The sequence below is a fragment of the Physeter macrocephalus genome, chromosome 11 (assembly GCF_002837175.3).
Source record: "Physeter macrocephalus isolate SW-GA chromosome 11, ASM283717v5, whole genome shotgun sequence".
In the NCBI taxonomy this organism is placed as follows: domain Eukaryota; kingdom Metazoa; phylum Chordata; class Mammalia; order Artiodactyla; family Physeteridae; genus Physeter; species Physeter macrocephalus.
Window position 1 is genome coordinate 11,346,630 of NC_041224.1, and position 27,700 is coordinate 11,374,329.

At 37.1% G+C, this 27,700-nt stretch overlaps 1 protein-coding gene across 4 annotated transcripts in view; it reads left to right on the forward strand.

Annotated features, from left to right (window-relative positions):
- Nucleotides 1–568: 568 nt before the first annotated feature.
- MINDY3 (MINDY lysine 48 deubiquitinase 3) overlaps nt 569–27,700 on the forward strand; it is a 95,400-nt gene continuing 68,268 nt past the window's right edge. The window contains exons 1-8 of one of the 4 annotated variants that reach the window (XM_007109657.3): nt 569–860; nt 12,522–12,601; nt 16,593–16,653; nt 18,360–18,533; nt 21,791–21,842; nt 22,737–22,851; nt 25,417–25,490; nt 26,389–26,468. In XM_007109657.3, coding sequence (XP_007109719.1) covers nt 767–860; nt 12,522–12,601; nt 16,593–16,653; nt 18,360–18,533; nt 21,791–21,842; nt 22,737–22,851; nt 25,417–25,490; nt 26,389–26,468 — 730 coding nt within the window. In that variant the 5' untranslated portion in view covers nt 569–766. The remainder of the gene's footprint in view (nt 861–12,521; nt 12,602–16,592; nt 16,654–18,359; nt 18,534–21,790; nt 21,843–22,736; nt 22,852–25,416; nt 25,491–26,388; nt 26,469–27,700) is intronic. The other 3 variants (XM_007109658.4, XR_447887.4, XM_028494916.2) reach the window with 3 other exon arrangements.

Below are 27,700 nucleotides of genomic sequence, written 5' to 3' on the forward strand. Positions count from 1 at the left end.
CTTTGAATCTGTTTTCCTCTAAGTAGCTTTGTAATTCTGCGTTAGACACCTGGGAGAGACATTTCCAGTGCCCATTACGTGACATTTTTCAGTTCTGTTAATAGTTGGTTTGACTTTATATGACTGATCAAGAGGTTGACAGCCTTCAATTTATCGGCGGCTCCTCGACATAGACACGGATGTTTCCTCATGGAGATTCAACCATCGTCTCAAAGCTCTGGTTTGGCAGAATTAATATTACACATTTTAAGGTACAGGCCATGTTTCTGGGCCCTAGGGCTTGGGCCTCACACACCCCAGCTAAGGCCAAAGCAGTGCGGACAATAAGGGGGTATTCCAGCGGTAGAAATGTGTCAACGCCCACGGGAAGCGATGCTCCTCCCAACACAAAACACGCCACCGCACCACCAGGCCCTGGGACTGAGCTCAGAAATCGCCAGGTGCTCGCCAAGCCGTCTCGGCTCTTTCCCCCCACTTCCGCTTCCGGGGAGGTGCCGCCTGGCCCTCCGGCCTTGGGGGCGGTAGTAAAAGAGAAGCCGGAAGTGGCCCCAGTACTTCCGGTGCGGGAAACTCCTCGCTGCGGCTCCGAGCGGGCTTGACAGGCGCGGTCCCTGCAAGTAGGTCTCTCTCCTGTTGCCTTCCTCCCGTCTAACCTTCCAGCTCGTTTGCCGCTGCCGTCCCGCCACGCCGGTCTCCGAAGCCGCCCCTTCCCCATGTGCCGGGGCAGGAGTTCGGAAAGCCAAGACCCGCTCGCCGGTACCCCATCATGTCCGAACTGACTAAAGAGCTGATGGAGCTGGTGTGGGGCGCCAAGAGCAGCCCCGGTCTCTCTGACACCATCTTCTGCCGCTGGACGCAAGGTACCCTGGCTGGACTCTGGCTTCCGGCCGCCGCTCCTTTTGGCCCCGCGAGAGTCGAGCCGTGACGCCTCTCGCGCCAGCCAGCTCGCGTGCCCCGCACTCCGTCCCGGTTCCCCTGCTCAGCTCAGAAACGGGACTTCCTAGAACAGCCCTGCTTGCCTTGAGGGTTAGAGGCTGAGTAGGGGAACGGTGCCAGCGGGCCGCCAAGGACCCGAGGCGCCCCTGCCACTCCCTGGGCTGCCTTTGGGTTGGAGAGGAGGAGGGGGCGGCTGCCGGGCTGCAGCGGGTGACACTGAAGGTGTGCCCTGTGCCCCGGCGTCCGTTCCTCCAGCAGGGCTCCGGCCGCCTGGATCTGTACCCCCTAACGAGTCTGGTTGTTTGGTCTCATTTTGGAGAGAGGGAAGTCCACTTGAAAGTCGCAGTGGTTAATTCCAGAAAGCGATTGTGTTGCTTGTGTTTCAGTTAGGCGGGGTTAGGCGTGGTACTCGGTGCAGAAATGCAATGTTGCGGCTGCAGGGTGTTTGTTCCCTTGACCCGAAGTGTCCCCGGTTTTGAGGTGGTGTAGGATCCGTTCCAGTTCAAAGGAATATGGCCCATAGGACTTCCTGTGCCGATCTAATTACCCGGACAGGCTTTTGAGTTATATAAGAAGTTTTGTTAATACTGCGAGTAATTGTGAAATGAAAAAATACCATCTATTTGTATTTATTAGTGATCATCCCCAACTCGTAAGTTTCAATATTAAAACACAGCGGGCACATCACTTCAGGTGACTTAAAATGGACAATGGTGAGGTTGAGGTTAAGAGCATAGTGTTTGGAGTCAGGAGGACGAGTAATGGGCGTATGTAAAACATCACAAGCACACAAGTAATAGCTATTTAGTACTATGACTAAAACATTTTGTTATTAAAATATTTATTTGAAAATATCGAGTCTCAGAGGGTTTGGGGGAAGTTTAGCATAGTAAATCTAAGTCCTTACTTCGTAATGGGTATTTAGTAACAAAAATTCAGGGTTTAAGTAATCCCTTTCTTCCTCCCAGATACTGGTAAGAGCTGGTAAAATTAGAATCGTAATATATTACAGCCAGGTAGGTTACTTAGTCCATTACTCTTGTTCTGAAGATGAGAAAAATGAGTTGTGAAGGGTTAAATGACCAGGCCAAAGTTGCACAAATTGATAGAACTGGGAACGAATTCCAACTCTCCCGTCTCCTAATTCAGCTCTGTCTTTGTTTTTTTCCTTTGTGTTGCTCAACCAGGCATGTAATTAGTTTGGCTTTTTTTTTTAACAGATTTAATTATGTCGCTTAACTAATACTTTCTGAAATGTTGGACATCCACATTTGCAGATTTTAAAATTTATTTTCCAGTTTGTCTTATTTATCCTAATAGTGAACAGCCCTAAAGTACGCAAGACTGTGACGGATTGAGAAAAGTTTTACTCCTGTTAATAATTAGTTTGGCTTTTTTTTTTTAACAGATTTAATTATATCGCTTAACTAATATTTTCTGAAATGTTGGACATCCACATTTGCAGATTTTAAAATTTATTTTCCAGTTTGTCTTATTTATCCTAATAGTGAACAGCCCTAAAGTACGCAAGACTGTGACGGATTGAGAAAAGTTTTACTCCTGTTAATTAGTTAGTAATACAACACAGAATAAGGTGATAGCCTCATTTATTTTAGTACTGTGATGCAGAAGCAAGGACAATTCAGAGAGGCAGTTCTAATAATGGTTAAGAACAGGCTTTGGAATAGGCATACTTGGGTTCTAGGTTCAAGGTTTTTAGCTTACTTAAGCCTCAGTTTCCTTCTCTGTAGAGTGCAGGTAATAGTAGTGCCAATCTTACAGGGTTGTTGTGAGGATTAAAGGCAGGTGAATTCGTTTAGGCACTTAGCACAATATCTGACATGGAGTGAACGCTCGGAAAAGGGTAGCTTGATTTAAAAAGTGTTTAATTGTAAACCAAGCCGAAGATCGCTCTCTGGCCATGCCCTGACAATTGCAAGAAGTTATTGCTAATTTGATGGATAATCCCTAAGAGAGAACTTCGTAATGACATATGAGAATGCTCTGCCACCTTGTAGTCATACAGAAGTTCCTTTACAAGATTTGTTCAATCAATACCATTTCAAAATAAAGGATTATTTATTTACTTATTGCTCTACAGAGAGTGCGGTTATGTTGTGGCTATGTAATTCTTCAAAGTCTTAAATTGATCATGATTTTTAAGACAACCAAATATGTACTTTTAAGTTGTCACCTCTGACTCAGAGGGATGTTGTCATCGGTCTTGCCGTGTTAACTTTGTATTCATTTCATTTATCCATTCTTAGAGGAGGCAGAGACCATTGCTGACGATTGCTGTGGCAGTGACTTGGGATTGTGGGAACGGGCACAGGACACTGCTTTGCTGCGCTTGCCTTACTGCATTCGTACTGTGACATCAGCTTTGGCTTTATTTCATCATCTGTATCTGTACTTTGAATCGACAGCTGTAATCTCATTAGTCTTTTGGAAGCAAGTTATAGGTGTGAGGTGTTGGGGGTAAAGAGACATAGAACTATGTCCAGGGATATTCCGTTTATGAAACTGTATTGATTGGTCATGTTAAATTCCTTTGATATGTTAAACAGCTGCAGCAGTTGGGTTTTTTTGTTTGTTTGTTTTTCTCTCTCTCTCTTTTAATTGATATGGCAGTTTTAGATAATATGTTAAAGCAGTAAGTGCAGGAGTGGCACATAGTATTTTTTTGTTCGTTTAAAATTCATTTGGTAGTTTTAGATAATTCTCTTCTGCAAATACTTTTTCTTAAGAGAAAAAAAAATAGGGTTTTGGCTTTGGTTTTTTTTTTTTAACAGCTTTTATTTTAAAGGCAGTAAGTCACATTATTTAAAGCTTTGAAGTTGTTTTGTTTTTTAACTTGGAAATTTACTCCCTACTCCTGCCTGCTTCCCTCCTGCTCAATTGTCTACAATACTATTTAAAAAAAAGCGTATATTTTCTACGTCCTTATCTGTAAGCACGTTTATCCTTCTTTCCCTTCTCCCACAAACTGACCAGTGTTCCAGACCGAGACTTGATAGGGTGGGAGGGAGGGCAAATGATAAACATAGCATATATACTAGAAGGTAGAGAAATAAGGAATTACAGGGTGAAGTAGCCTGGACAGGCCTCATTTTAAGGTGAGATTTGAGCAGACTATTGAAGTAACTGAGTTAGTCACGCAGGTATCTGAAGCGTGTTCCAGGCAGTGAGGATGGCCATCGTAAAAGACTTAATGACTTATGCAGAATACGTCTGGCTTTTCGTTCAAGGAACAGGAAGGAGGTTAGTTTGGCTGGAGAGGGAATGAGGGACCGGGACAGTGATAAAGATGATGTAAGAAATAATATGGCCCAAATCACTAAGATTTTATAGGCCACTGTAAGGACTTTGGTTTTTATTCTAAATGAGATGAGAGGTCATTGGAAGGTTTGGAAGGTTTGGAGCAGAGGAGAGACACGACAGGACAAGTTTTTAAAGGGCTGATCTGACTGCTAAGTTTGAGGATAGGCAGTAGTGTATTGAGTGAGACAGCAAGACCAAATGAGAGACAGTTGCAGTAATCCGAGGGTAAAAGACCATGGCTTAGACCAGGATAGTCGGAAGTGGTCACATTGACCTCATCCCAGCAGAAGCAAAATAAGAGTCATCTAGATCTAACAAAAGTAAGTGTTAATCTTATTATAAAGGCAAACATTTTGACTTATTGAGAATTTGTTTTCTTCTCAGTACTGATCGTCTAGCCAGTGTTTGGCAAATGTTTTCTTTAAAGGGCCAGTGCCTCTATTGTCTCTGGCTCATCTCTGCCATTGCAGCAAAAGCAGCCCTGGATAATAAGGGCATGGCTGTGTTCCAAAACTGCATTTAAAAAACAGGCCAACCCTGATCTAAATTATAAACTCTGAGAACCCATTTTTTTCCTTTTCTTAGCCCCCTTCCTTCAAGTTTTAAGTTACTTCGATGTTTCACCTAAAGATTAGCTAGAAGAGAAACCCAATTTGACAGTTTATAGCAGTTCGGTGGTGCTTTGGGGTGGAGATGGGGTGGGAGCTGTAGTGGATTGAATTTAGAGTTTTGGACTTTCCGGTATAGGACAATTTTTGTTATGTAATATGAAAAAAAAAAAAGATTCTAAGTAACTTTGGAAAAGTGAGGGGTCAGTTAAAATGTAAGCATAAATTGTATGCAGGAGTTAAAGCATTTGGATTAAAGTCCAAAAGTATGATGTCTCTTATAATGTGATTTAACATTTTACCAAAGTACTAAAATGATACACCAGTATCATTAATTTGTCTTCCAAAGTGAAGGTAAATTAATATTGTGGATCATATCATTTCAGAGATTTTTGTTGTTGATGGAAGCCTTTTATTTCAAATATAGGTTTTACTTTCTCCCACCTACCTACATCATATGTCACCTAAAAACCAATTTTTTTAAACTCACAATTTGGAAGCTTATGTGACAAAGTTAATTTCTTGGTACTTTTGAGTACATAATGTGTTTTTCAGCTCAACGCATCTATCATAATACCTTACGTCTGTATTAGGCTTTACAGGTCTTGAAAATCTTACTTAATCCTTACAGCAACCCCAAGAGATAGCAAAGGATAAATGTATCAATAGTTATCCTCCTTTTTGTAGATGAGGAAGCTAAGGCTCAGTTCAGATTCCACTCAACCTGTATTATCTGACTTATAATGACAAATGAAGTCTTTCTGTGGCCTTTTGTTAACATGGAAGGCTAGAACTATGGAGGCAGTAGTTGTCAAACTGGTTTGAATAATGTAAGTCAGTCATATGAAAATAAAAGACTGGGAAATTGCAAAGAGGTTCATGGCTCAGGTTTAAATTAGTTATGAGCTGTAGAACTGAGAAAGACTTCTATGTCTTTAGTGCTGTGGAATGTGATACAAAATCATATTTAGGATCAGATGTTTTAGATGGCCTATTTCAGATCTAATTAGGAAAACAGCCATTTTGTGATGAGTTAATTCCTCTTAAAACTAGGAAATAAGATGAATATGAGAACACTTGACAAGAAAAATAACTGTATCCTAAAAAATTCAAACTCAAGTGAAACCTTATTATAAAAGGGGGTTCCTACTTAGCATAATCCTGTTTTAGGATAGAATAGTTAATTTCCATTTGTCTAACTTTATTTCATTTTTAAGCTCTAAGAGCCTTTGTTCATTATCAAATAACACACTCAAGCATATATACTGTAATTAAACGGAATTTGGCATAAAGCAGATCTGACTAGAATTCTCTCCCTGGGGTTTTTATCTCTAAAGTACAAAAGCAACTTATCAGAATGCATTTCCATCTAAAAGCCCCACCCATGGATCTTGAAAATTGAGTTACATTATTAGTCATTTTAAGGAAGGCAAGAATCCATTACTGAGACCTGTTTATCACATATGCTGGAAGTTTGAAAGAGCCTAGTTTCACCTCTGCACTTAGGCCCAACACCAATGACCCTTTCTTCCCAGTAGGAGAAGAGGTAGAGGAAGAGCAGAGGCCCCTTGGCTTCACCTCTTGTTTCTAGATTGGCTCTCAGATTTGGTTGTCTTGATGTGATAACCAGCACCCTCAGTTCTCATTTGTCTTTATTAAATTTGCCCCATCCATCATACCTATTTCTTATCCTGCATTTTCCTTATCCTCTATTCTGTTTCTCCCAAGGTGATGGTGTGTGTTGCTGGGGAAAATTGTGGTCAGTATCAATACACATGTAGTAATTAAACCTTAGCTGAGCCCTCAGTAGTTCTCTTAGTTCTTTATCCTGTCTGCTTTTCTTATGTGTTTTGGAATTAACATTCTCCTCAATTTTCTGTGCCCTCATGCCCCCCACTCGCAATCAACAGCATCTCTTCCCTTCCTCTTTGCGTGCATGTCTAACTTGGAGACCTGCTAAGATTTCCTTTTTCTCAAGTTTATTGAACTCAGGGCCCTGTTACACTCTTAAAAACTATTACAGGCTTCAATATGAAAAATAAAAAAAAATTAATGAGGCCTGTGGCATTATTTTACATTTAAAAAAAACTCTTCAGTGTCTAGCTCATAGGAAGACAGGTGGATTCTCCCACTTGCTTCTCCGTTCTGTCTGTTACAATATGTTGTTTCGGTTGAAGTATCTGCAGAAAATCCAGTGTCACACAGATATGCAGTTGGTAATATAGGAGTCTTGTAATAGCCTTTTCAGATAATTGTGGATATTCTTCTTTGATACTACACCAAAACTCAACAAGTGGTAGTTTCTTAGCGGTTACTTGAAATACAGAATCTGAAGCCACATCAATGAACTTTTCGTCCTCTGTTAAATTGAAATCCACTGGTTTGTCTTGTACTTTGACTGGTTGACTGGATCTTTTACCCACGCATTAATTTGTAACAGCATGCATTGGTCATTTGGAAGTTATCCGTCTGCTGGTTTATGCAGATCTTCTAAATGTTAACACATATTATTATACAACATCAAAAGTCACATTTGTTATTTCTGACCTTGTCAGAAAAATCTCTGAGTATTGAGAAGCTGTCAAGCTGCAGTGCTGGACTTGAGTTTTCCAGAAGTTTAGTTGTTACTTGAAAGCTTGAGATTTTTATCACTGGCAGAAATACTGTCAAGTTATTTTCCTTGAAGTATCAGGCTCACTTCATTCACTTCTGAGAAAAAGTCTAAATAATCATAATTTGTTAGTAGCTCTTCAAAGTAAAAACAGCATTCCACAGAAAAGCTGTTCAGCTCACAGTTCAAAAACTTACACATGTGCTTTGAGAATCTGTCAATCATCGCTCAAGGTATGTAGCAGAGGTGCTTTATGGGTTGTTCCCATTTTGTCACACAGACTATTTTTTTAAAGTACATTGTATTCAAAGTCAAGATTTAATAAGATTAGCATGAGTAAGGGCTTTTTAAAGTTAAATTGGCTTTTTTGAGTGTTTGAGAGCATATTGTGGTGTTTCCTAGTACAGTGACTGCTGGTACAGCTTAATGTCACTTAATGTGTGCTAAGGCACCGGTAACGTAACCTGCTATTCATTTTGTACCATCGCTGTGAATATCAACACAGTGAAAAGGGCAAACATGTTAGTATTATAATAAAAATGATTTTCACCTCTAGCAGGTCCTCTAAAGGGTCTCTGGAACTTCCCGGGGTCTGTAGGCCACACCTTGAGAACCTGTCTTTATTCAGTCCACCACCACCACCACCACCACCACCACTACACCGCACTGTCTCAGTTCTTTCAGGACTAGGAGTCCTTAAACTCTCTCTTTCCCATTTAATCACTCTTTTCCTTCTTTTAAACTCATGCCCTTCTCTCTGTAAAATAATAATTCTTTATCCAACTACCCTTCAAGCCATCATCTGTTTCCCCTTCACTTGTTTAACAAATAGTTTGCATTTTCTCTTTCTCCTTGATTTCTGAATCACGCCTCAACCCTTTAAAATTTGGCTGCTCTTCCCAGCATTCTAAATTTCTTTTTTTAGTATTTCCAGTGACATGCTTAATCCGGTATTTTCATTTATGTTTTTATTCCACTCAGCATTTGTAACAGGCGACTGCTGATTTTTCTTTTCTAGGACCTCAGTGTGTTTTTTCTCTTACCTTTCAAGTCTTTGTCAATCTCCTTTGCTGACTCAGCGTCTGCTCACTTTTTTTTTTTTTTTTTTTTTAATGTTAACTGGCTTCATTATCTTTGTTCTACATGTTCTCATTCACTTTAACTGCCATGTTTAGGGTGATTCAACTTGCTATCTCTAATCCTAAACCCTGCCCTGGGCTCCAGACCCATGTTTCCCCAACCAAATTGTTGTTTCACATTTTAGAGACTGAATTTAGAAACAAACATCCCCATTATCTTCACTCCCAAAACTTCAGCAAGCATTTATTGAGTATTAACTATATAACATACTAGGAAAACAGTAGTTAATAGAGCAGGCAAGATACCTGTAAGGCAAGACAAACAATAAACAAGTGAACAATCCTATAATTCCCGATGGTGATAAGTACCGGTTGTGCTGAGGGATGGTAGGAAAGATCTACTTAGATAGGCCTGTCAGGGAATATCTCTCTGAGGAGTTAATACCTAAACTGGGTCTTTAAGGATGAGAAGGAGTCAGCTATATGACAAGAGAAGGAAAAAGAGCATTTCATGCAGAGGGAACAGCAAGCATCAAGGCCCCAGGTAAAGACCTTGGGATGGTCTGGGGGCCTAAGATCACTGTAGATGATGAAGGTAAGAGTGAGCTGAGGGAAGGTGGGGTTGATAGATCCTACAGTGTCTCTTAGGCCATGAAAAGGAGTTTTATTGTAATTGCAGTGAGAAGCCATTGCAGACTGGGACGAAACCTGATGTCCATTTCTAACATATTTCTCTGGTAACTATGGTGAATAGATAAGGGGTGGGGTGGGAAGGGGAATGTGGGCAGAATGGGAGGACCTGGTTGGAAACTCCTAACAGTGTTCTGAGTGAAAGATGGTGGTGGTTTGAGCCTGAAGGTGGACTAGAAATGGGGTAGAGATATGTTTTGGGTCCTTGAACCAAGAGGACCTTACCTTAAGGTGAAGCCTTAAAGGTAAGTCCGATTTTTTCAGAGAAAGCGTTAGCAAGTGTTTCATGCGGAGGGAACAACATGTTCAAAGTGTAAGAAACCAGAGAGAAAACGGATATTTGAGGGCCTGAAAGAAGTTCAGCATGCCTAGAGCCTAAAGAAGGAGAGTGGCAAAGGATGAGGGAGGAGATACAGGCAGAAGCCGGACCATGCAAGAGCATGTTGAGGAATTTGGATTCTGCCTGTGTCTGGAGTTCTCATCTGAGCTCTGTTTGGGACTTACCTGATCATCACCCCTAATGGAAACCTTGCGAGTAGACGAGTTACACAGGGAGGACATGTAGAAGGCAAAGAAAAAAGATTCTGAAGCCAAGACCTGAGGAACATTAGCATTTAGAAGTTGATCACTGCTGATACTGAGAAGAAACAGAAAAGGAAAATTTGGAACAAGGTGGACCACTAGAGCCAAGGGCCAAAAGATTTTCAGAAGTCATTGGTCAGCATTTCAGATGATTCTCTGGGAGATTCATCTGAAATAAGAAAGACTTGAGAAATAGCCTGTCTGGTCATTGATGAATTTGGTGAGAATGAGTTTGGTGCAGTCACAGGTTGAAAACCAAATTATTGTGGGTTGGGTAAATTAGGAGGTAAGGAAATTGAAACAGTGCATGTAGACAATTAGGTGGGCTTTGAGAGAGTGGTGTTTGGAGTTTTGGGTGGAAGGTTGTTGTTGTTGTTTTTATGGTCAAATGTTTTTTTAAATTAAGATTTTACTTTTTAGAACAATCTTAGGTTCACAGCAAAACTGTGGGCAATACAGAGATTTCCCACATACCTCCTGCTCCCTCAACATGCACAGCCCCCCACCCCACTGTCAGTGTCCCCCGCCAGAGTAGTACGTTGGTTACAGTTTTGAACCTGCGTGGACTCATCATTATCACCCAAAGTCCACAGTTTTCATTCTTGGTGTGGCACGTCCTATGGGTCGAGACAAATGTGTAATGGAATATATCCATCATTACAAGATCATAGAGTATTTTCACTGCCCTAAAAATCCTCTGTGCCTTGTCTGTTCAACCCTTCACCCACTCCCCTCCTCTTGGCAGCCACCGATCATTTTACTATCTGCATAGTTTTGCCTTTTTCAGACTGTCATATGGTTGGAATCATATAGTATGTAGCCTTTTCAGATTGGTTTCTTTCACTTAGTAATAATGTAATTAAGGTTCCTCCATGTCTTTTCACAACTTGCAAGCTAATATTTTTTAAATGCCGAATAATATGTACTATTTATCCATTCACCTACTGAAGGACGTCTTGGCTGCTTGCAAGTTTTGGCAATTAGGGATAAAGGTGCAGTAAACTGTGTGCAGGTTTTTGTGGGTGGACATAGTTTTCAACTCCTTTGGGTCAATATCAAGGACCTTTTGGTAGAATCTCGGAGAGAATTTTTGTTTTTAAATATGTGAGATACATTTTAATACTGTTTGAAAGAGAGATTGAAGGGTAAAGAGAGGAGGTGGGATGGAATGGGAAGCTCCATACTGTTTCTTATCTGTCCTGCTATCTAGTGTCTCAGGCTAGAAACTTCAGTCAGTTCTAATTTCTTATGTCCCAGGCCTTTCCCCACTTGCACGTATTCATCAAATATTAATTTTTACCTTAGAAGTACTGTTTGGATATAGTGTCTTCCCTCCACACTTAAGCTTCTTTATTAGTTGGCGCTGTATAGGTCTGTTGAAATGGCCTCCTCCCCATTCTGGTCCTTTAAAAAAGAAAAAAAATACCGGTATGATGGTATTACTGCTTTAATTAGTACTTGTCATGGTGTGGCCCTTCCCAGTATTAACATCCTGTCAGCTCTCCCTCCTGCCCTTTCCCGTCCCTCCCGTCTGCCTCCCTCCTGCCCTTTGGCTGCACTAACGTCCCTCGGATCCCTAAACTTGTCCTGCTCCTACGAAACCTCTCTCCTTAAATAAAGGTATTTTCTTCACCTGAAAGTCATTCTGCCACCCTTGCCTCTCTGATAAATTTCTGCTCAAGGTCGGCCTTAAAGTTAGCTGGTATGACTTGACTCAGACCAAGTCACTACTTCCTGTATCCTCAACACTTCATACTTCTGTTATAACATTCATTTATCCCTTCATTTTAGTAATTATTTGTTCATATGTCTGTCTTCACCTGGACTGTTGGCTTCTCCAGACTAGGGACTTTGTCGTTCACATCATTTATATATCGTAGATGCTTGGTATAGTATCTCAGGGTATTAAATGATTGTTAAATAAATGACAGAATTATGACCATTAGTGAAATTTCACACATTCCTAGCATGTTGGAATTGGAAGTGATCATTTTAAAGCTAAGTACACTGAGGCCTAGGGAGGTGAAATGATTTCCTGAAGCTTATACAGATAGTAACTCACTTCTCCTGACTTCTGGCCCCAAGCTCTCTGCACTGTGCCGGTGCTCTCTGCGGGAACTTGTACTGGACACTCTCAGTCAGTGCTAGTTGGGTAGTGTTTAAATTAAGATAGAACCAATATGGCCACATTCACTGTGTATGATGTTCTTTAATTTTTAGCTTAGAGAATGTGACTCAAAGATTGAAACTAAAAAAGATACTCTCTGAAAAGGGTCCTAAAATATCTGTTTAAATTCAGTACATAGACTGTCTAGTCTTCCTTTCAGTAAATTATTTAAAAATCAGATTTAGTGTCCTTTTACTGAAGGCCACACTTTATCTCTCTGGTCCACTTAGTGGGGTCCCTGGATGCCACATTTTGTGTGTGTGTGTGTGTGTGTGTGTGTGTGTGTGTGTGTGTGTGTGTGTGTGCGCGCGCGCGCGTGCGCGCATTTGGCGGGAAGCCTAGGTTCCATATCTTTTTTCAAAGAGTTCCTTTATCCTCCAGAAAGTTAAGAACCACTGCACTTGACTGACTTGAGGATATTTTGCTGTTGTGATAAGTGATCTTTCTCAAAGCAAAGTACATTAAAAATTCTTTTAGCTACTACTTGAATTACATTTTTAATCTTTGCTACTTGCTTTCATTTTTAGGGTTTGTGTTTAGTGAATCAGAGGGATCTGCATTAGAACAGTTTGAAGGCGGCCCCTGTGCTGTTATTGCACCCGTTCAGGTAACATAGACTGCTACTTTACCAACTCCTTAGAGGGACGTGTTCAAACATTTCATGCTTTACTTTCTGTTTTCTGAAACCTGTACTCTGTAATCATGAGGCATGATCACTTACCTCATAACTTTTGTTCTTGTAAATTGCTTTAAATATCCAAAATAAAAATGATTTCAGAACATGAGTAGGTTACACAGCAATAGCCATTTGGCTGTCTTTATTTTTCAGAAGACATACTAGGTGTTCTCTGACTTTCAGAAAATTTGGAGTTAATGATCATGACATCTTTCTTATACAGTGATCTGTTGAGTAATAACATTTTATGCCAAAGATAGTGACACCGTAGCAGTGGTACTATTTACATTTGTTCTATCTTTTAAAACGTTTTTTCTAAAAAGTTGAAGATGCGTTAATATTTTCATGGCCTAAAACTTTATCAAATTTTAAAATGAGTTGACAGTATATACTGTTTTAGGCTCTAGCTTTGGTCTTTAAAATAAAATTAGTAGCAACCAATTTCAAACAGAATCCCCAAAATAAAAAAAAAAGATTTTTTCTTTGGGCAAAAGGTAGAGTGAATCTCAATGTATATATTTGATTTTGAATCTTTATGTGTTGCATTGTTTGAAATTCAGAGGCTGATTTGCTGTAAACCATTACATTATTAAAATGGAGAATTGAATTTTCAGTTTGCTGTAATATTTACAATGTCTAAACAGGAGTATAACTTCAGAACCGTTACAAAAGAAGCTTGAATTTATTGTTTGTTTTAATCAGCACATTTTGAAAATACATATTTAATGTGGTATTTATTATTCATTGGGCATAAAGAATGCATTCCTGAACTGTTAGCTGCAAAGTAAATTTGTCTCTCAAACCTTATACTCCATACACTTACATTATTAAATTTAAAATGTATTTTCTGAAGGAGAAAAAAATTTTTCCTTTATGGTTCATTCTAAAATATATCCTTTGTAGGTCATTATTTTATTTCTTTGAAGAATAAAGTTGATACATTTTTTTTTCATTAGTAGATTTACAAAAAAAATTTAAGAAAAACTTGAATGTTTGAGCTTTGCCTGGGGATTACAGAGTATAAAGAATAAAATTTAACTACAAATTAGTTATGAGGCTGTTATGTTGAGTAATTGAGACAGATTTTGGTTGCTAGTAGGAATCTTAACCTGAATTTGAAGATTACTTGTCCTGTTCATATGCATGTTAGATTATATTAACATAGACCCTCTTGGACCATAGTAATACCCTTAGGGTCTTTATTGAAAGTCTTTGAATATAGTTAAATCAAAGTAAACCACAGCAGTTTCATGTTTATAAAATTTAGTATATTTCCAAAATGGTAGTTATTTTTATAAGTGGGGTTGCTATGTAACAAGGGTTAATTGTAATGTTCAAAACCGTGATGTGTCTTTGAGGTAGTAATTTAGCTTCATACTCATATAAATGTTTTCAATCATAGAAGAATTTTGTTTATATTAATATTTCAATGTAAGAGTCAAAACTAAATTACTAAGAGTAATGAAGGGAAATGTGCACGTCCAGATATTAAAACTGTTTTAAACTATATAAACTAGAACATGACACTTTTGCTAGAAGAATAGGCATATTATGGAACCCGATAGACAATACAGTAGTAGACCACGTTCCCTATAATAATACCAAGAATTAATCACATACCATGATAAGAAGGAAGATAAATCAGTGGTGGAATAAAATGTTTACTAATTGTCACTGATATGACTGGTTGATAATTTGAGGGGAAAAACTGAATTTAGGTCATCTCATAGCATATACCAAGTTTATTCTTGATATAATACTTAAGCATAGAAAGCTGAAAATAATGCATTACCAACTAAGATAAAAGATGAGTTCCAGGCTCAGAAAAAATGTGAGGTAACATTAGCAATAAATCAGTGTCTTTCTTATACAGAGAACTCCTACAAATTGGTTAGAAAAACACTGAAACCTCAGAGGTGAAACGGGCAAGTGTATGCAATCATGACAGATGGTATGATGCTGGACAACCAAAGAATCGAGATGTCCAACCTTGCTAGGAATCCAAGAAAGTACAAATAAAACTTTAACTAGATTCTATTGCTTACTCTTTCTAATCTTTAGATATAAAATAATTGCCAGTGCATATAAGGGTAGGGTGATGCTGGCATACTCGGATATCTCTATGTAGTACAAATTGGTACTTTGACCTAGGGAAGGAATTTTACGTTATAATTGGAACCATGATAATGCAGATTCTTTGATGAGAATAATTGTACTTCTGTGGATCTTTCCTAAAGAAATAATCCTGGGCTTCCCTGGTGGCGCAGTGGTTGAGAATCCGCCTGCCGATTCAGGGGACACGGGTTCGTGCCCCGGTCCGGGAGGATCCCACGTGCCGCGGAGCGGCTGGGCCCGTGAGCCGTGGCCGCTGGGCCTGCGCGTCCGGCCCGCCTAGCACCAAAAAAAAAAAAAGAAATAATCCTTAATATGGAAAAGGTTGTATTCAAGACGCAGCTTTTTTTTAGAGCAAGTCCAGATATATTTTATATATGTTTATATATATATAACATATATTTATATATATTATATATTTTATAGTATAAAAAAATTGCAAACAACCTAATGCACAGTAATGTAGTTTAAACATGGACTAATGTTTAAATAAAATTTAATAGCTTGAATAGACATTTAGAGATTAAGAGTTAAAGTTATGAATTGTGTGGGAAAACAGAAAAGTGGAAGACAGTCACGTACCCATTATGCTTCTCACTTAAAATGAAATTTAAAACAGGTATGAAAGGGAGACTGGAAGGAAGTATATCAAAATGCTAAATCATGGTGGTTCTATTATTAGTGTTGAAATAATGGTTGCCCCACCTCACCATTCCAAAGTTTGGAGGTGTAATTATGTTAGTTTTCTGGTTTTTGTTATTGGGGGGGGAATCAGAAGCACTTGGTTGCAGTATTTGTAGATTTTATTTCAGCGTGAATATTACAGAACGTTACTTATTCTTTTGTTAAAATACTTTGAATTGATTGCTTATTAGGTACCAGGTACTGTGCTAAGTGTATTAATAGTTTATCTCATATAATCCTCACTACAACCTTTTAAAGTTTGTGCTATTATTATTTTTAATTACTAAAGTAATGAAACCAGGAATCAAATCTAGGTCTGTCTGACTATAAGCAGTCCTCTTATCTGAATACTACCGCTTTCAAACACCTGTGAGTAAGAATCACCATAGTAACCTCTTTTGTCTTGAATCTACCCCCTAGGGATAAAATAGGTGGAGTGTCAGAATCTGCCTTGTAAATAAGCAAGTCAGGTGACTAGCAGGCAAATAGCCCTTGAGCTACACTTCGAGAAGGAAACACTGTTATATGCTGAACTGTTATCTCTCAAATCACCAATGTAACATAGTTGGCTTACTTAAGGAAATGTTAGAAATGAGTTTGTTTTTTCTTTGGCATCTTAAAGCTTTATGAGTTAAACCAGGAAGTTAGGAGCTCCTTATAATGAAGTGATGACCCACACCTTGGTCATCTTGTGTCATAAATCAGAGCTAGTAGAGCAGAACCACTTTTGTATTTAGATTTCTTTTCCCCTAAGGAATCGAAGAGAAATACAGACTTTTCCTGGTCTAAAGGGCCTTCACTCTGTGAATGGAGCAGTAAATTTCTTTAATTTTCCAGTTATGTGGTTATTATTTTGAGTCAATTTTTCTCTTTGACAGAAAATATGTATTATAAAGGAGGAAGAATTGTATGGATCTAGAATCAAGCTTATAGTAGTATATTCTGAGTAAGTAATTATGCTCAGTTACTGTTGAACGTGAAGGGAAGCCATTTGAAATTTTTATAGCACTATTCAAAAGATCAGAAAGGAGGTGCAAATTAGTTTTTTTTTTCATTTTAAAATAAAAGAATGTTATAAGGTATGTTTATAATGCATTCTAATAATTATTGCTTTAATTGTATAAAGGCATTTCTTTTGAAGAAGCTCCTGTTTTCTTCTGAGAAGTCTTCTTGGAGAGATTGCCAAGGTATGATAGCTGTCTTTTATCAACTTTTACTCCATCTTCTGTTTTATAGATGATCCATGCAGTATTCACTGGCAGTAATTTAGTTGAAATTATATGTCTTAAAAAGTAAACTATCAATGGGTTACTTTTTCCTGAGATTTACTTTTTAAATGTTTCAGAAAGTTTCATGGATGACTCCAAATTTTAAAATGTATATTTCCAAATTTGTCTTTCCTAAGAGGTATAAGACAGGATATTACACTAAGGGAAAAATCCTTTGGGGCGTTTCCCTGAACTGTTAAATGATAGCATACTCTAAGGATAGTCATTTATGTCTGTTTTGTCTTATTTACCTTTGAGCAAAAAGTCAGAATTATCTTTGTATTCCTGCATCTTTTAGTATAACGCCTTACACCATTCAGATAATACCTCAAGTAATTCTGAATTAAATCGCAAATGAAGCTTTCATGGCTTCTGCAATATGATTAAGTCAGAGAACTGTATGTGCTACCTGATAATAACAAACATTTGCATCCTGCTTGACAGTTTACAAAGATATTTCCTTCACTTGCACAGTTTTATGTGAACTCACAGTAACTGCTGAAAGAAGGTAGGATATATTATAATTGCGGTTTTGTATATAAGGGCAAAACAGCTTCCATTCCAAACCATGCATGTAGACTCTACTAGTGGTTGTGAACTTGAGTTAAAAGCGTCACTGTTACCGCAAAAAGTAAATAAATAAATAAATAAGTGTCACTGTCATGTATTTTTAATTAATTAATAGCCGAAATGCAAAATAAATTTGAGGAGAGAAGAAACTATTCAAAAAATACTATTATTAACATGAACATTTCATTAATAAAATTTATAATATTCCTTGCACAGAAATATATTCATATGGATAAAAAAACTTATGTAGCATTGTCATAAATGTCGTAAACGCTGTGGTGGCTAGAGGGTGAATGGCACAGTTCCTGTCTTTAAAGAACTTTTAATTAGGAGAGAGAGAAAGCTTGTTCCGGCGTAAAATTTTACATAGGATGTGTATACATCTTATCCCCTTTGTTTGAAAGTTTCAGAAAATGGTACTACTTCTGGAGATTAATACTGCTTGAAAGGGGGAGGGTGGCTAAGGTTCAGGAAGAAATTGCACATTTGTGCTATTTTCTATAAATGCAGTGCAGTATCGGTGGTTTCTGTATTATGCAGCATAACCGCTGTGGCCTCTGCTAATGTAATGGATGGTGGTATTGTATGTGCTGGCGGAGTGTTATCTTAATATCTTTACCCCTGTGGGACTGGGAGATTAAAGACGTTAGACTAATTCAGAAATGGGGAAAAACAGAGGTCTCAGCAGGCCCATACGCTGGCCTGGTTCTGCAATAAAGGAATCCTCATGGCCGAGAGGCCCCGTTTGCAGTCTAAGAAAGGGGCGATCAGTATCGGGTTATTCCACGTAGCATAGTCTTTCTTCTGATGTTTAATTCTGCATTTTCCAGGATTCTTTTTCTCATTAATGGAAATATTTAACAGAGGTGACATTTTAACCCTCAAGCACATTGTTTTTCTGAACTGTTGTTTAAGATCAGTGGTTTATGGATTTTTCCCCCACTAAAAATGCTTGATTTTCATCATTAAATTAATGCATTCTTAATGTTGTTATTTATGACAGGATTTTTTTCCCTACAGACAACCGTTATAACTTACCCTTTGGTTATTTTTAGAGGGAGAGCGGAAGGAACTCCTTTGTCACACCTTATGTGCTATTTTAGAAAGTGCTTGTTGTAGCGACTCTGGACCGTACTGCTTGGCTTCATGGTTAAGGGGAAAGACAGCTGAGGAGACTGCTAGTCTTCCTGGGAGTCCTGCACCGTCTAGCTGCCAAGTGGACCATTCTTGTAAGATACACTTTGATTTTCCTGAAATAATTTCTTGTATGTTTGTTTAAATAAAACTATTGAAAATTTTAAAGGAAAAAAGCTTTAAACATTTTATAAGGTCTCTTTCTTAGCCTAAGCTTAATTCATGAGCTTTGTTAGTATTTTTCATTTCCCTTTTGATTATTTTAATTAACTAGAGGATGTTACATTGTTTATTTTTTCTTTCATTTTTGAAAAAACAGGAAATGCATCTCTAAAAATAAACTTAGGTAAAAGTTCTAGTTAACTTCTGCTTGATGACATTCCCTTTTGAGCTTTGGAACTCTCATTTAGAAAGCTTAAATAACATGTTTCTGTATGTTTTCATTTCAAATACCTTAATGTTTTCTCTGGTATTGGGGAAAAAGGAGATTTTTTTTTTTAACATTAGAAAATGTCTTAAATATCTTTAGTTGTTTCCTAAAGTAAAGAAGGGGATGTTTTTCTTCACTACATGTTGTTTCTTTTCCTCCTGAACTTTTTGGACATGGTTACTATGGATGAATTATTTTAAGATAGTTTTAATTATGAGTTTTAATTTTGCATTCATTTAAGTTTTTCATACTTTGAAGATTTCTCTTTAAGATAAATTAAATAACAGCTGTTCTCATTCACAAGAATTCTATGGTCTTTAGTATTTGAAACTTCTTGCATAGTTGACCTAAAAACTGCCAGAATGAGCTAGTAAAATGGAGACTTCTGATGGTACAGAAACTAGATAAAAAGAGTTGCTTTTCTGGTTTTCTTTGTGGGAATTAACTTGCCAGTAGGTTGCTTTTGATAATTGGTAGTTCCAGGTGCTTATATTGAATAAGTGACTTAATCTACCTGTGGTGCAGTCCATTAACTATCATCTCTGCGGAACTTGTTTTTAGAGAAACTAGACACCCAGTTTCTAGAAAGTAGATTTCAGTTGCTTGAGATGCACACCTGGCTTTCCTGGTGGGATTGTCTGTGAGGCACGTTGCCTCCTTGAGCTGAACCGTCTCTGTGATGTCAGCGCCTTCTCTCTCTCGCCTTTGCAGTTACAGTGGCAGATTCTACTAATAATGCATTTGCAAGGAATAATTTTTAAAATTTAAACAGTTGAGTGGCGTTTCCTTTTCAGGCCTTTCCAACATAGCCTTTCAAAGAGAATTTAATATATTTTTAGAGTTTATAATGACAGTTGAAGAAAACAAGTGGAAAGTATTCACAAGGTTGAAAGTCAAAAAATGTGTCACTGACACTGGTTTTAAAACACTTTCCAGGTTTTACTGGCTTGCATGTAAGCATGGTTAAAAGTGTTGCTTAAGATACTAAAATTTTAATAGGAATAATTGAACTAGTTAGAAGTTGTTTTAAAGAATATGCGCTTAAAACTGGTCTATGTATTAATACGTAAGAAAATAGTGAGATCTTTTCTTGTAACATTTTTCTTTAGTATCTTAGTATACTGTGTGCTCCCTGGGATGTGCTGTACATTTCTGTGTTGATAGGTTAAATCGCTGTAGGTTAAATGGCCTCATGATTCATTAACTTTGGCACTTCAGTAATTAATTTAGGTGGGCATATTATATTGAATTCCCCTCCAAAAAACATAGTTTAGTAATTTTCCAATTTACTTTGTCTCATTTTTAAAATGGACATGAAATGAAACTATATTTTATATTCATTTTTATTGTGGTATAAATTTGAAAAGTTTTGGTAACTGAAAATTTGAAACTTCACCTTAGATGTTGACAATGAAATGAACTTACATTAAAATTTTTATTCCATATAACAATCTGTTTTACCTGTTCCTTCCTTTATTCCCAGCTATGTTCTTTTTCTTATGTTATATTTTTCCACCATCCTGCCTGCTAAGCTTTTTATTTTGCTTGCCTCTTTTCTCTAAATTACTATCTTGATGTCAACTTTCATAGTATATACCCAGTAAAATGATTTAATCAGGCACTGCAGAACAATTACAGTTTGGCAAAGATTAGGTATAATTTTTATTTTATCCTGAAATTTTAAACATGAACTGTTTTCCTCCTTGTCAGTATTACATTCTGTACAAACTTTAATTTCATTGGCTTGTGTGGTGTGTAGTTTTGGCTTTTGGTAATGCACACTTGTTTGCAGTAGTGAATATTCAGGTTCAATTTCAGTTTGTTTCCCACACACAAATCAAACGATTATTTAAATTAATCCTTTTGGACTTTTAAAGATTTAAAAAAGTAATTTGAAACATTTGAAAATTAAAACTGGACTTTGGAAGGCTAGAATAATGTGACATTTTACATTGTAAATCAAAATTTGGATTTTGGTTTCATAACGAATCAATTCAGTTCTCTAGTGAGAATTAATATTTGAAAGTACTAAGATTTACTGTATAAAAAATATATGAAATTGTTCACTGTGATAAATGAGAGTAGGCATTTTGATCCGTGTAGGATATCTTTAAAGACTTCAGCTTTGGGCAGCCGAGACTATCTGGGTTCGGATCTCAGCTCTGCTGTTTATTGCTTTGTGCTCTTGGGAGGATTCTTCTCTGGGCCTCAGGTTCCTCCTCTGTAAAATGGGGTAATAGGGTTGTTTGAGGATTAAATGAGGTTAAGGCCCGTGGAGCATTTAGAAAGGGGCCTGGCACTTAGAAAAGTGTTAAGTAAGCTTTACCTTTGATTTCTTAAAAATTTATAATTGTACTGTATTAATAAACATAATCTAAATAAGTTACTGAAAACTTCCCAACAGTTATACAAATAAACGTGGAAACAAACTTAAAGCTGTCGTTGAACCTGTGTACTTTCAAAGTGCTCTGCCTTTTTCTATACATCTGTTTAATAATTAAGCATCAAGCCTAAAGATTTTATATTATGTAGGAGGAAGGTTAGCTATGAGGATTTTACTTGGCGCTACGAATTGAAAGATTACTTAAAGTGCAGGACACATTACAACTATGTGTGACGCACTATGATTGTCAATAATTTCTCATATTTTAACGATTTCAGCACAACTGAATTAAAGAAATGTTTATTATTTAATCATCCTTCTCCATTCTCAGTATTAAATCCATTTTAGTTATAATCATGGTAACGAAGATGTTGAAATATAAATTTATGTTACAGTGAAGTTGAAAATAAACTGAGAATTTTAAGGGAGTAAGGAAAGAGGGAAACTTTTAATTGCTTGAAAGTATTTACAGCCTGCTGTGTGTATCTTGTGTCATTTATTTGCCATGTGTAGTGCTGAAAAGTGTCTTTTATGTATAGCTGCCTTGGCTGTCGAAGAGCTTGGCTTTGAGCGATTTCATGCATTAATTCAGTAAGTAACGTTGGAACATTTAAAATACTTACCTTGTGGACACATTGCCATTTTAAGTCTGTTCATACTGTGGAGAAAGGTAGTTAGATTTGTATGCTTGAGGATTAATTTGTTTTCAGATTTCAAAAAAAAGATTAATTTGTAAATGTGTACTTAAAATACTCTGATTCCCAAATTAACTATGGAAGTATACCCTTTCATAATATTAAAAGCTTTTTCATCATTATAATGAAAAAATCATTTTAGCTTAATGTTTCTGTCTGAGTGAATATAAAGATTTCTAGTGTGATAAATATTTGCATTATTATTTATTGTTTGCCAAAATATGCTGTCTATAATTTTCATTAAAAGTGCCATATTTTCATCAGAGTATTTAAATTTTTTGTTATAAAATAAAAGGTAAAGATAGCTATGTTGACAGACTTACGGGTGGCATTTGATTTGAAATATAACATTATGTTAAAAGAAGCCACAAATGTACACCTTATCTTTGGTGTTCAGATATTTGTTAAATAATTTTCAGGCTTTAAAAAGTCAAGTTTTCTTTGTTCTTAACCATATCCTAGAAGAGGGCCACCTCGTTCCTTAAATAACTGTATGATCATTGAAGAAGTTGTTGTTGCCAGACAGTTCACCTAAGAGATGAAGAGGTCCCTACTACGTAGGCATTCTATTTTAATGGTATCTATTATAGATAGTGACAGTTGTCAGCAGTAGCTTTTGCCTTTAATGGCTAAATTTGTATTTGAAAATTTGATATACTTACAAAAATCTCCTGTTTGTATGTATGCATTTTAATGTAGAAGGCAATTAAAAATTTTTCCTATTTATGAATGTAGTCAGTCTCATCATGGTGTTAATACCTCCTTAATACCTTCTTTTCCCCCTCCCCAGAAAAAGATCATTCAGAAGTTTATCAGAATTAAAAGATGCTGTCTTGGACCAGTATTCAGTGTGGGGAAACAAATTTGGAGTATTGCTTTTCCTGTATTCTGTGTTACTGACAAAGGTTTGTTGAAGAAGATACTTCTTCTGTTTTTTATTAGTTTGAGTTTAGTATTTTTCCTGAGGTGAAGAGAAATTTTCTTCTTCATGTTGTTTCTACATCTCAGAATTAAAATCTCTTACGCTGATAATGAAGAATTGACTTCTCTTTCTTCACTCATCTGTTACTTAACCACTTTCCAGCTTTCACCCATGATCTTCTGGACTGCAGAGATTATCAGTAATGTTCTAATTATGAAGAAAGTCAGTTCTTTGGAATTTTATTTTCTTTGATATTAGCAGTTTCTGGCACTTGACCCCTTAACCCCTTCTGGAAGCTCTTTCTAAAACCCCACTCCCTTCTTAACTTACCTGATACATCACTAGTTCTCTTTCTGTAATGCCTCATAATTACATTTTTGCTTATAGCTTCATTTCCATCTTTTCCTGTTGTTTGCCTCTTTTATTCTCTCAGCTTACGTTTATGTGGTTAATTCCAACATGTACACTTCCAGTCCTACCTTCTTCCCCAAGTGCCAACCTCACATCTCTAGCATCCTGTTAAGTCTCAGTTATCCTGCTAGATTTGCTGTATCTGAAATCAGACTTCATTTATTTGACACATGTTTATTGGGCATTGACTCTGTGCTAGGAACTAAATTTATAATATGGGATACAGTTTTTTCAAATCATTCCTCTTCAGTGTTGTAAACAAACAAAAAAAAGTAGACACATTAATAGTTACTTCCATCATGGCAGTGTGTTTTGGTGTTTGTTTGTTGCATGCACAAAGCATGGTGGGAAATAGGTGAAGGGATGCCAAAGTTCATTTGGTGAAGTCAAGGGCAGACCTTATATTGTAGGGATCATTTGATGGATGAGGAGAAGTTTTCTGGACGGAATAGCTGTGGGAAGATATTCCAAGCTGTGGGAACTGCAAGTATAAAGGCATACGATTATGCCTTTATAATTGGGGATATAACACACATTTGGGAAACTCTTAAGTAGTTCAGTATTAGTGTAGCATAATATACCAGAAAGGCAATTGTGGAAGATGAGACTGGGCATTTACGTAGAAAAGACTCAGAATATGAAGATCCTTGTATACTGTGCAGAAATACTTAAGATTTCCTTTCATGTGGCCAAACTTAGAACAAAACAAAAATTGTGAACAATGGGGTAACGAGATCTTTTTGTTGATAAAAGATTCTTTAAATTGGTATCAGAGTTGTACTGGAGGGGGTTGGTGTGTGGAGTACAAGACTAGAGTCAGGAAAAAATGGAAAGGTAGTTACTGAAATAGGTGAACCTAAGCCAGAACAGTGACCATGGGAAAAAGGAGCTTGTTTAGAAGCATGTTTTAAACTTAGAAATTTTAACACATTTAGGAGAACATTTAAGAGAAAGAACTGAAGTACTTGGTAGTTCGTTAGCAGTGGGGAACGGCAGTGATGGAGGTATCTGAGATGACTGGTTTCTTACGAGTTCGTCGTGACCGTTCAGTATTCTCCCAGTTTTTTATGCTTAGAAATTTAGATGCCTCCTCTGTCTCTCGTCCTTTACAGCCAATAAAACCATCACGTCTAGTTGTTCTTCCTTGAGCTGGTCTTTAAAATGATGAGCCCTCTCTCCCCAGTGATTATGTCATTTGTTCATATTATTCATCATGGCTGTATCATAGTCTGTTTTGTATAGTTGTTTACAAACAAGGCCAGTGCAAGATCTCACACATGTTTGTATCCTTCTATAATTACACAATCATTACTCTTTTGATTATTGATTATCATCTCTTTAATTCTTAGAAATGGCCTGTTATCAGATAGAACCAATGGTTAAAGTTAGGTGAATAGCACAGTGAATGGCAGTTTATCTTTGTCATTTTGGTGCCTAGCTCTTCTTGTACGTATCCAGTATCTAGACTTCAGGGATTTGGATGCTCTTTTGGGGGACTAAAAATATCTGAAAATTGGCTTTCAAGAAAATAGGAAGCTTCCTGCCCCCCTAGTCTACATTTTATTTTGTCAGTGCACGTTTGAATTACCAGTATGTAAGAACACACAATCAGAAACAAACCTTCCATTTTCTTATGTACCAGATATACCTTTTGTGTATTTAAATTCATATCTTTATCAGCATTCATGTGTGTATGTATTTAGTGCCAGTAAGTTTTTTTAATCTAAGAAAATACATCAGACACCTTAGCAGGTATATTAGGTTTGAATACAGTTTCACCTGAAGTTAAGTGAGTATTAACTTTTAGGTACAATAATTTTCTCCTCCCTCCTCTTGAAGCTTAAACATTCTTTTTCTCTCTCTACCCCCTTTAACCCACATACCAACATTGGATCTGTTACCTGTGTTCTTATGTAGAGCCCATGGAAGAAAATAAAAGATTCTTAGACTGACTACTACTCACCATTATCATCTCAAAGGCACCCCCCCATTTCAAATCTGGGTAATTCTTTGGGAGAAAAGTTAATTAAGTAATTGTGTTTTATTAATTTATAGTATAAATTGATCAGTTTTTAAACTACCATAATTTTCATTTTTCGTTTTTAAAATAAGCCAATGAATTCTTGGTTTCTTTTAGGGCATTGAAAACATAAAAAATGAAATTGAAGATTCAAGTGAACCTTTGATAGATCCTGTGTATGGACATGGCAGGTAATTAACTAAAATCTATTATTTCCTCATAGGGACTTTTGTTTTTTAGGGGCTTGACCTAAGATAAAACACTACTGGGTCAGATAATTTTGTCTGTCAGTGCTAGCAGCATAAAGTCTATGAGCTTGAGCAGTCTCATGCTTTATGCAGTGTTTGCTTTAGGTACGAAGTGTTAATTTCCACTTTAGGTTTATGTGTGCGTTGGATTTATTATAGGAAATATTTTGTTTTAAGATGACACTGGGGATATTTTAACAAATTCTGCTTGATATTCTGTTCATGAAATTTTCTAATAGATGAAATTTACTCACTTCGACTTAGAAATAAGTATACCCTTATTTGTAAATGCTTTCCTGCTTGGGTGAAAAAAAAATTTTATTTATTTTTCTCAGAGAATACCCTCCCTCTCAAGCTCTTTATAGCTATTTCTAGTAAAATTAATAACACAGTGATCGATTGTTAACTCACTCTAAAACATACGTCCTTTTCCTTAGATCTTTCTACCTCAGAGATTAAAATTCACGTATCTTCCATCAAACACAAATTTTATAATTACATATGTATTTTTTAAGACGATTATAAATATTAAATAAAGTGTTAGTCTAAGTATCATTTTTTTTCATCCATTTAAACACGATGTCTTGGATAAAGTTGTTAAGTTTATATGCACATGTAGAACAATAGATACCATTGAGGTGATACAGCAAGTGACACATTTAGCAAGGTGGTTGTTCAGCAAAGTACATAAAATGAGAACTATAAGGTTTCTCTCTAACTTGGTTTTCTAAACAATATAATTTAATGTAAAACGTCATTATTTTATGCCTTACCTTAGGAATCCTTTGTTTTGAAAATTAGTGTATTCGTATTTTAATTACTTTTTAATTTTTATTAATAGCCAAAGTTTAATTAACCTCCTTCTAACGGGACACGCAGTTTCTAACGTATGGGACGGTGATAGAGAATGCTCAGGAATGCGTAAGTATGTTCTTCATTGTGTTCATCTCGTTTATGATGAATATTTCACTAGAATACACTTGATGGTTAATTAATCTGTTTAGTGGCTCTGCGTTACTTAGAGGTTAAGATAAATGCTTTATTATAGGAGAATCCCTTACAGTTTTCAAGGTGCTGTAACGTGAAGAGCGTAGGCTTTGGAGGCAAACTTGGGTTCAAATCCCAAGTGCATGTCAAGTTACTTCTCAAGCCTTTAGTTTTCTCTAGTATAAAACTAGGATTGTAGGACTAACTTCTTTAGAAAAAGTAATAAATAGTCCTCTTAATATACGTAAAGTTAGTACGTATTTATCCAGTGGTATCTGTGAGTCTGGAACACTCTTGCATTTTGCTTGAAATTGAGAATTACAAGTATTGTGATTTGAAATATTTGCTTTAAGAGGCTAGTGGTTTTTTTACCTGTATTATTTTTAATGTTCGTAATTTCCTTTAAAATGTGGGGCACATTTAAGGTTATCCGAGCATTTTAAACCACCATTGCCTCCGTTTCTGGCCTTCATCATTTCTTGCCTGTAGCTTCATGTTGTTGCCAGGGATGCTGGCATGAAACCCCTTTGGCCAGGCCATCAGTAGGCAGGGCTGACACACAGCCCCGAAGAGATTCCCTTTGGGTTGTTCTTACTCAGTCAGCCTGCTTTCATTTCTACTGAATAACTGCTGTGTACCTCCTCTTGAAGTATGTGGTGCAGAACAGAAAGCCTCATGGCTCCTTTGGGTCAGAGGGAAATTTATTTTTTCTTCTATAATTAGATAAAACTGTCACCAAATGACAGAAGCAAAGATTATGATTGAGAAAATAATAGTTACTGCTTTTTGCTCCCACTTAAATGAGTGAAAATCTTGATCTTAAATTTGAAGTTCTCTCAAATTTTAGAAAGACACAGAGTTAATTAACAGAAACATGAAAGAATACAATATTAAGGGGAAAAAATCAGTAAAAATTAATGAATTTCAAAATTAAAAAGCACCTTAACACAATCCAGCCCTTCATTTTACTGTTTAAGAAATTTAAGGGGCTTCCCTGGTGGCGCAGTGGTTGAGAGTCTGCCTGCCGATGCGGGGGACACGGTTTCGTGCCCTGGTCCGGGAAGATCCCACGTGCCGCGGAGCGGCTGGGCCCGTGAGCCGTGGCCGCTGAGCCTGCGCGTCCGGAGCCTGTGCTCCGCAACGGGAGAGGCCCGTGTACCGCAAAA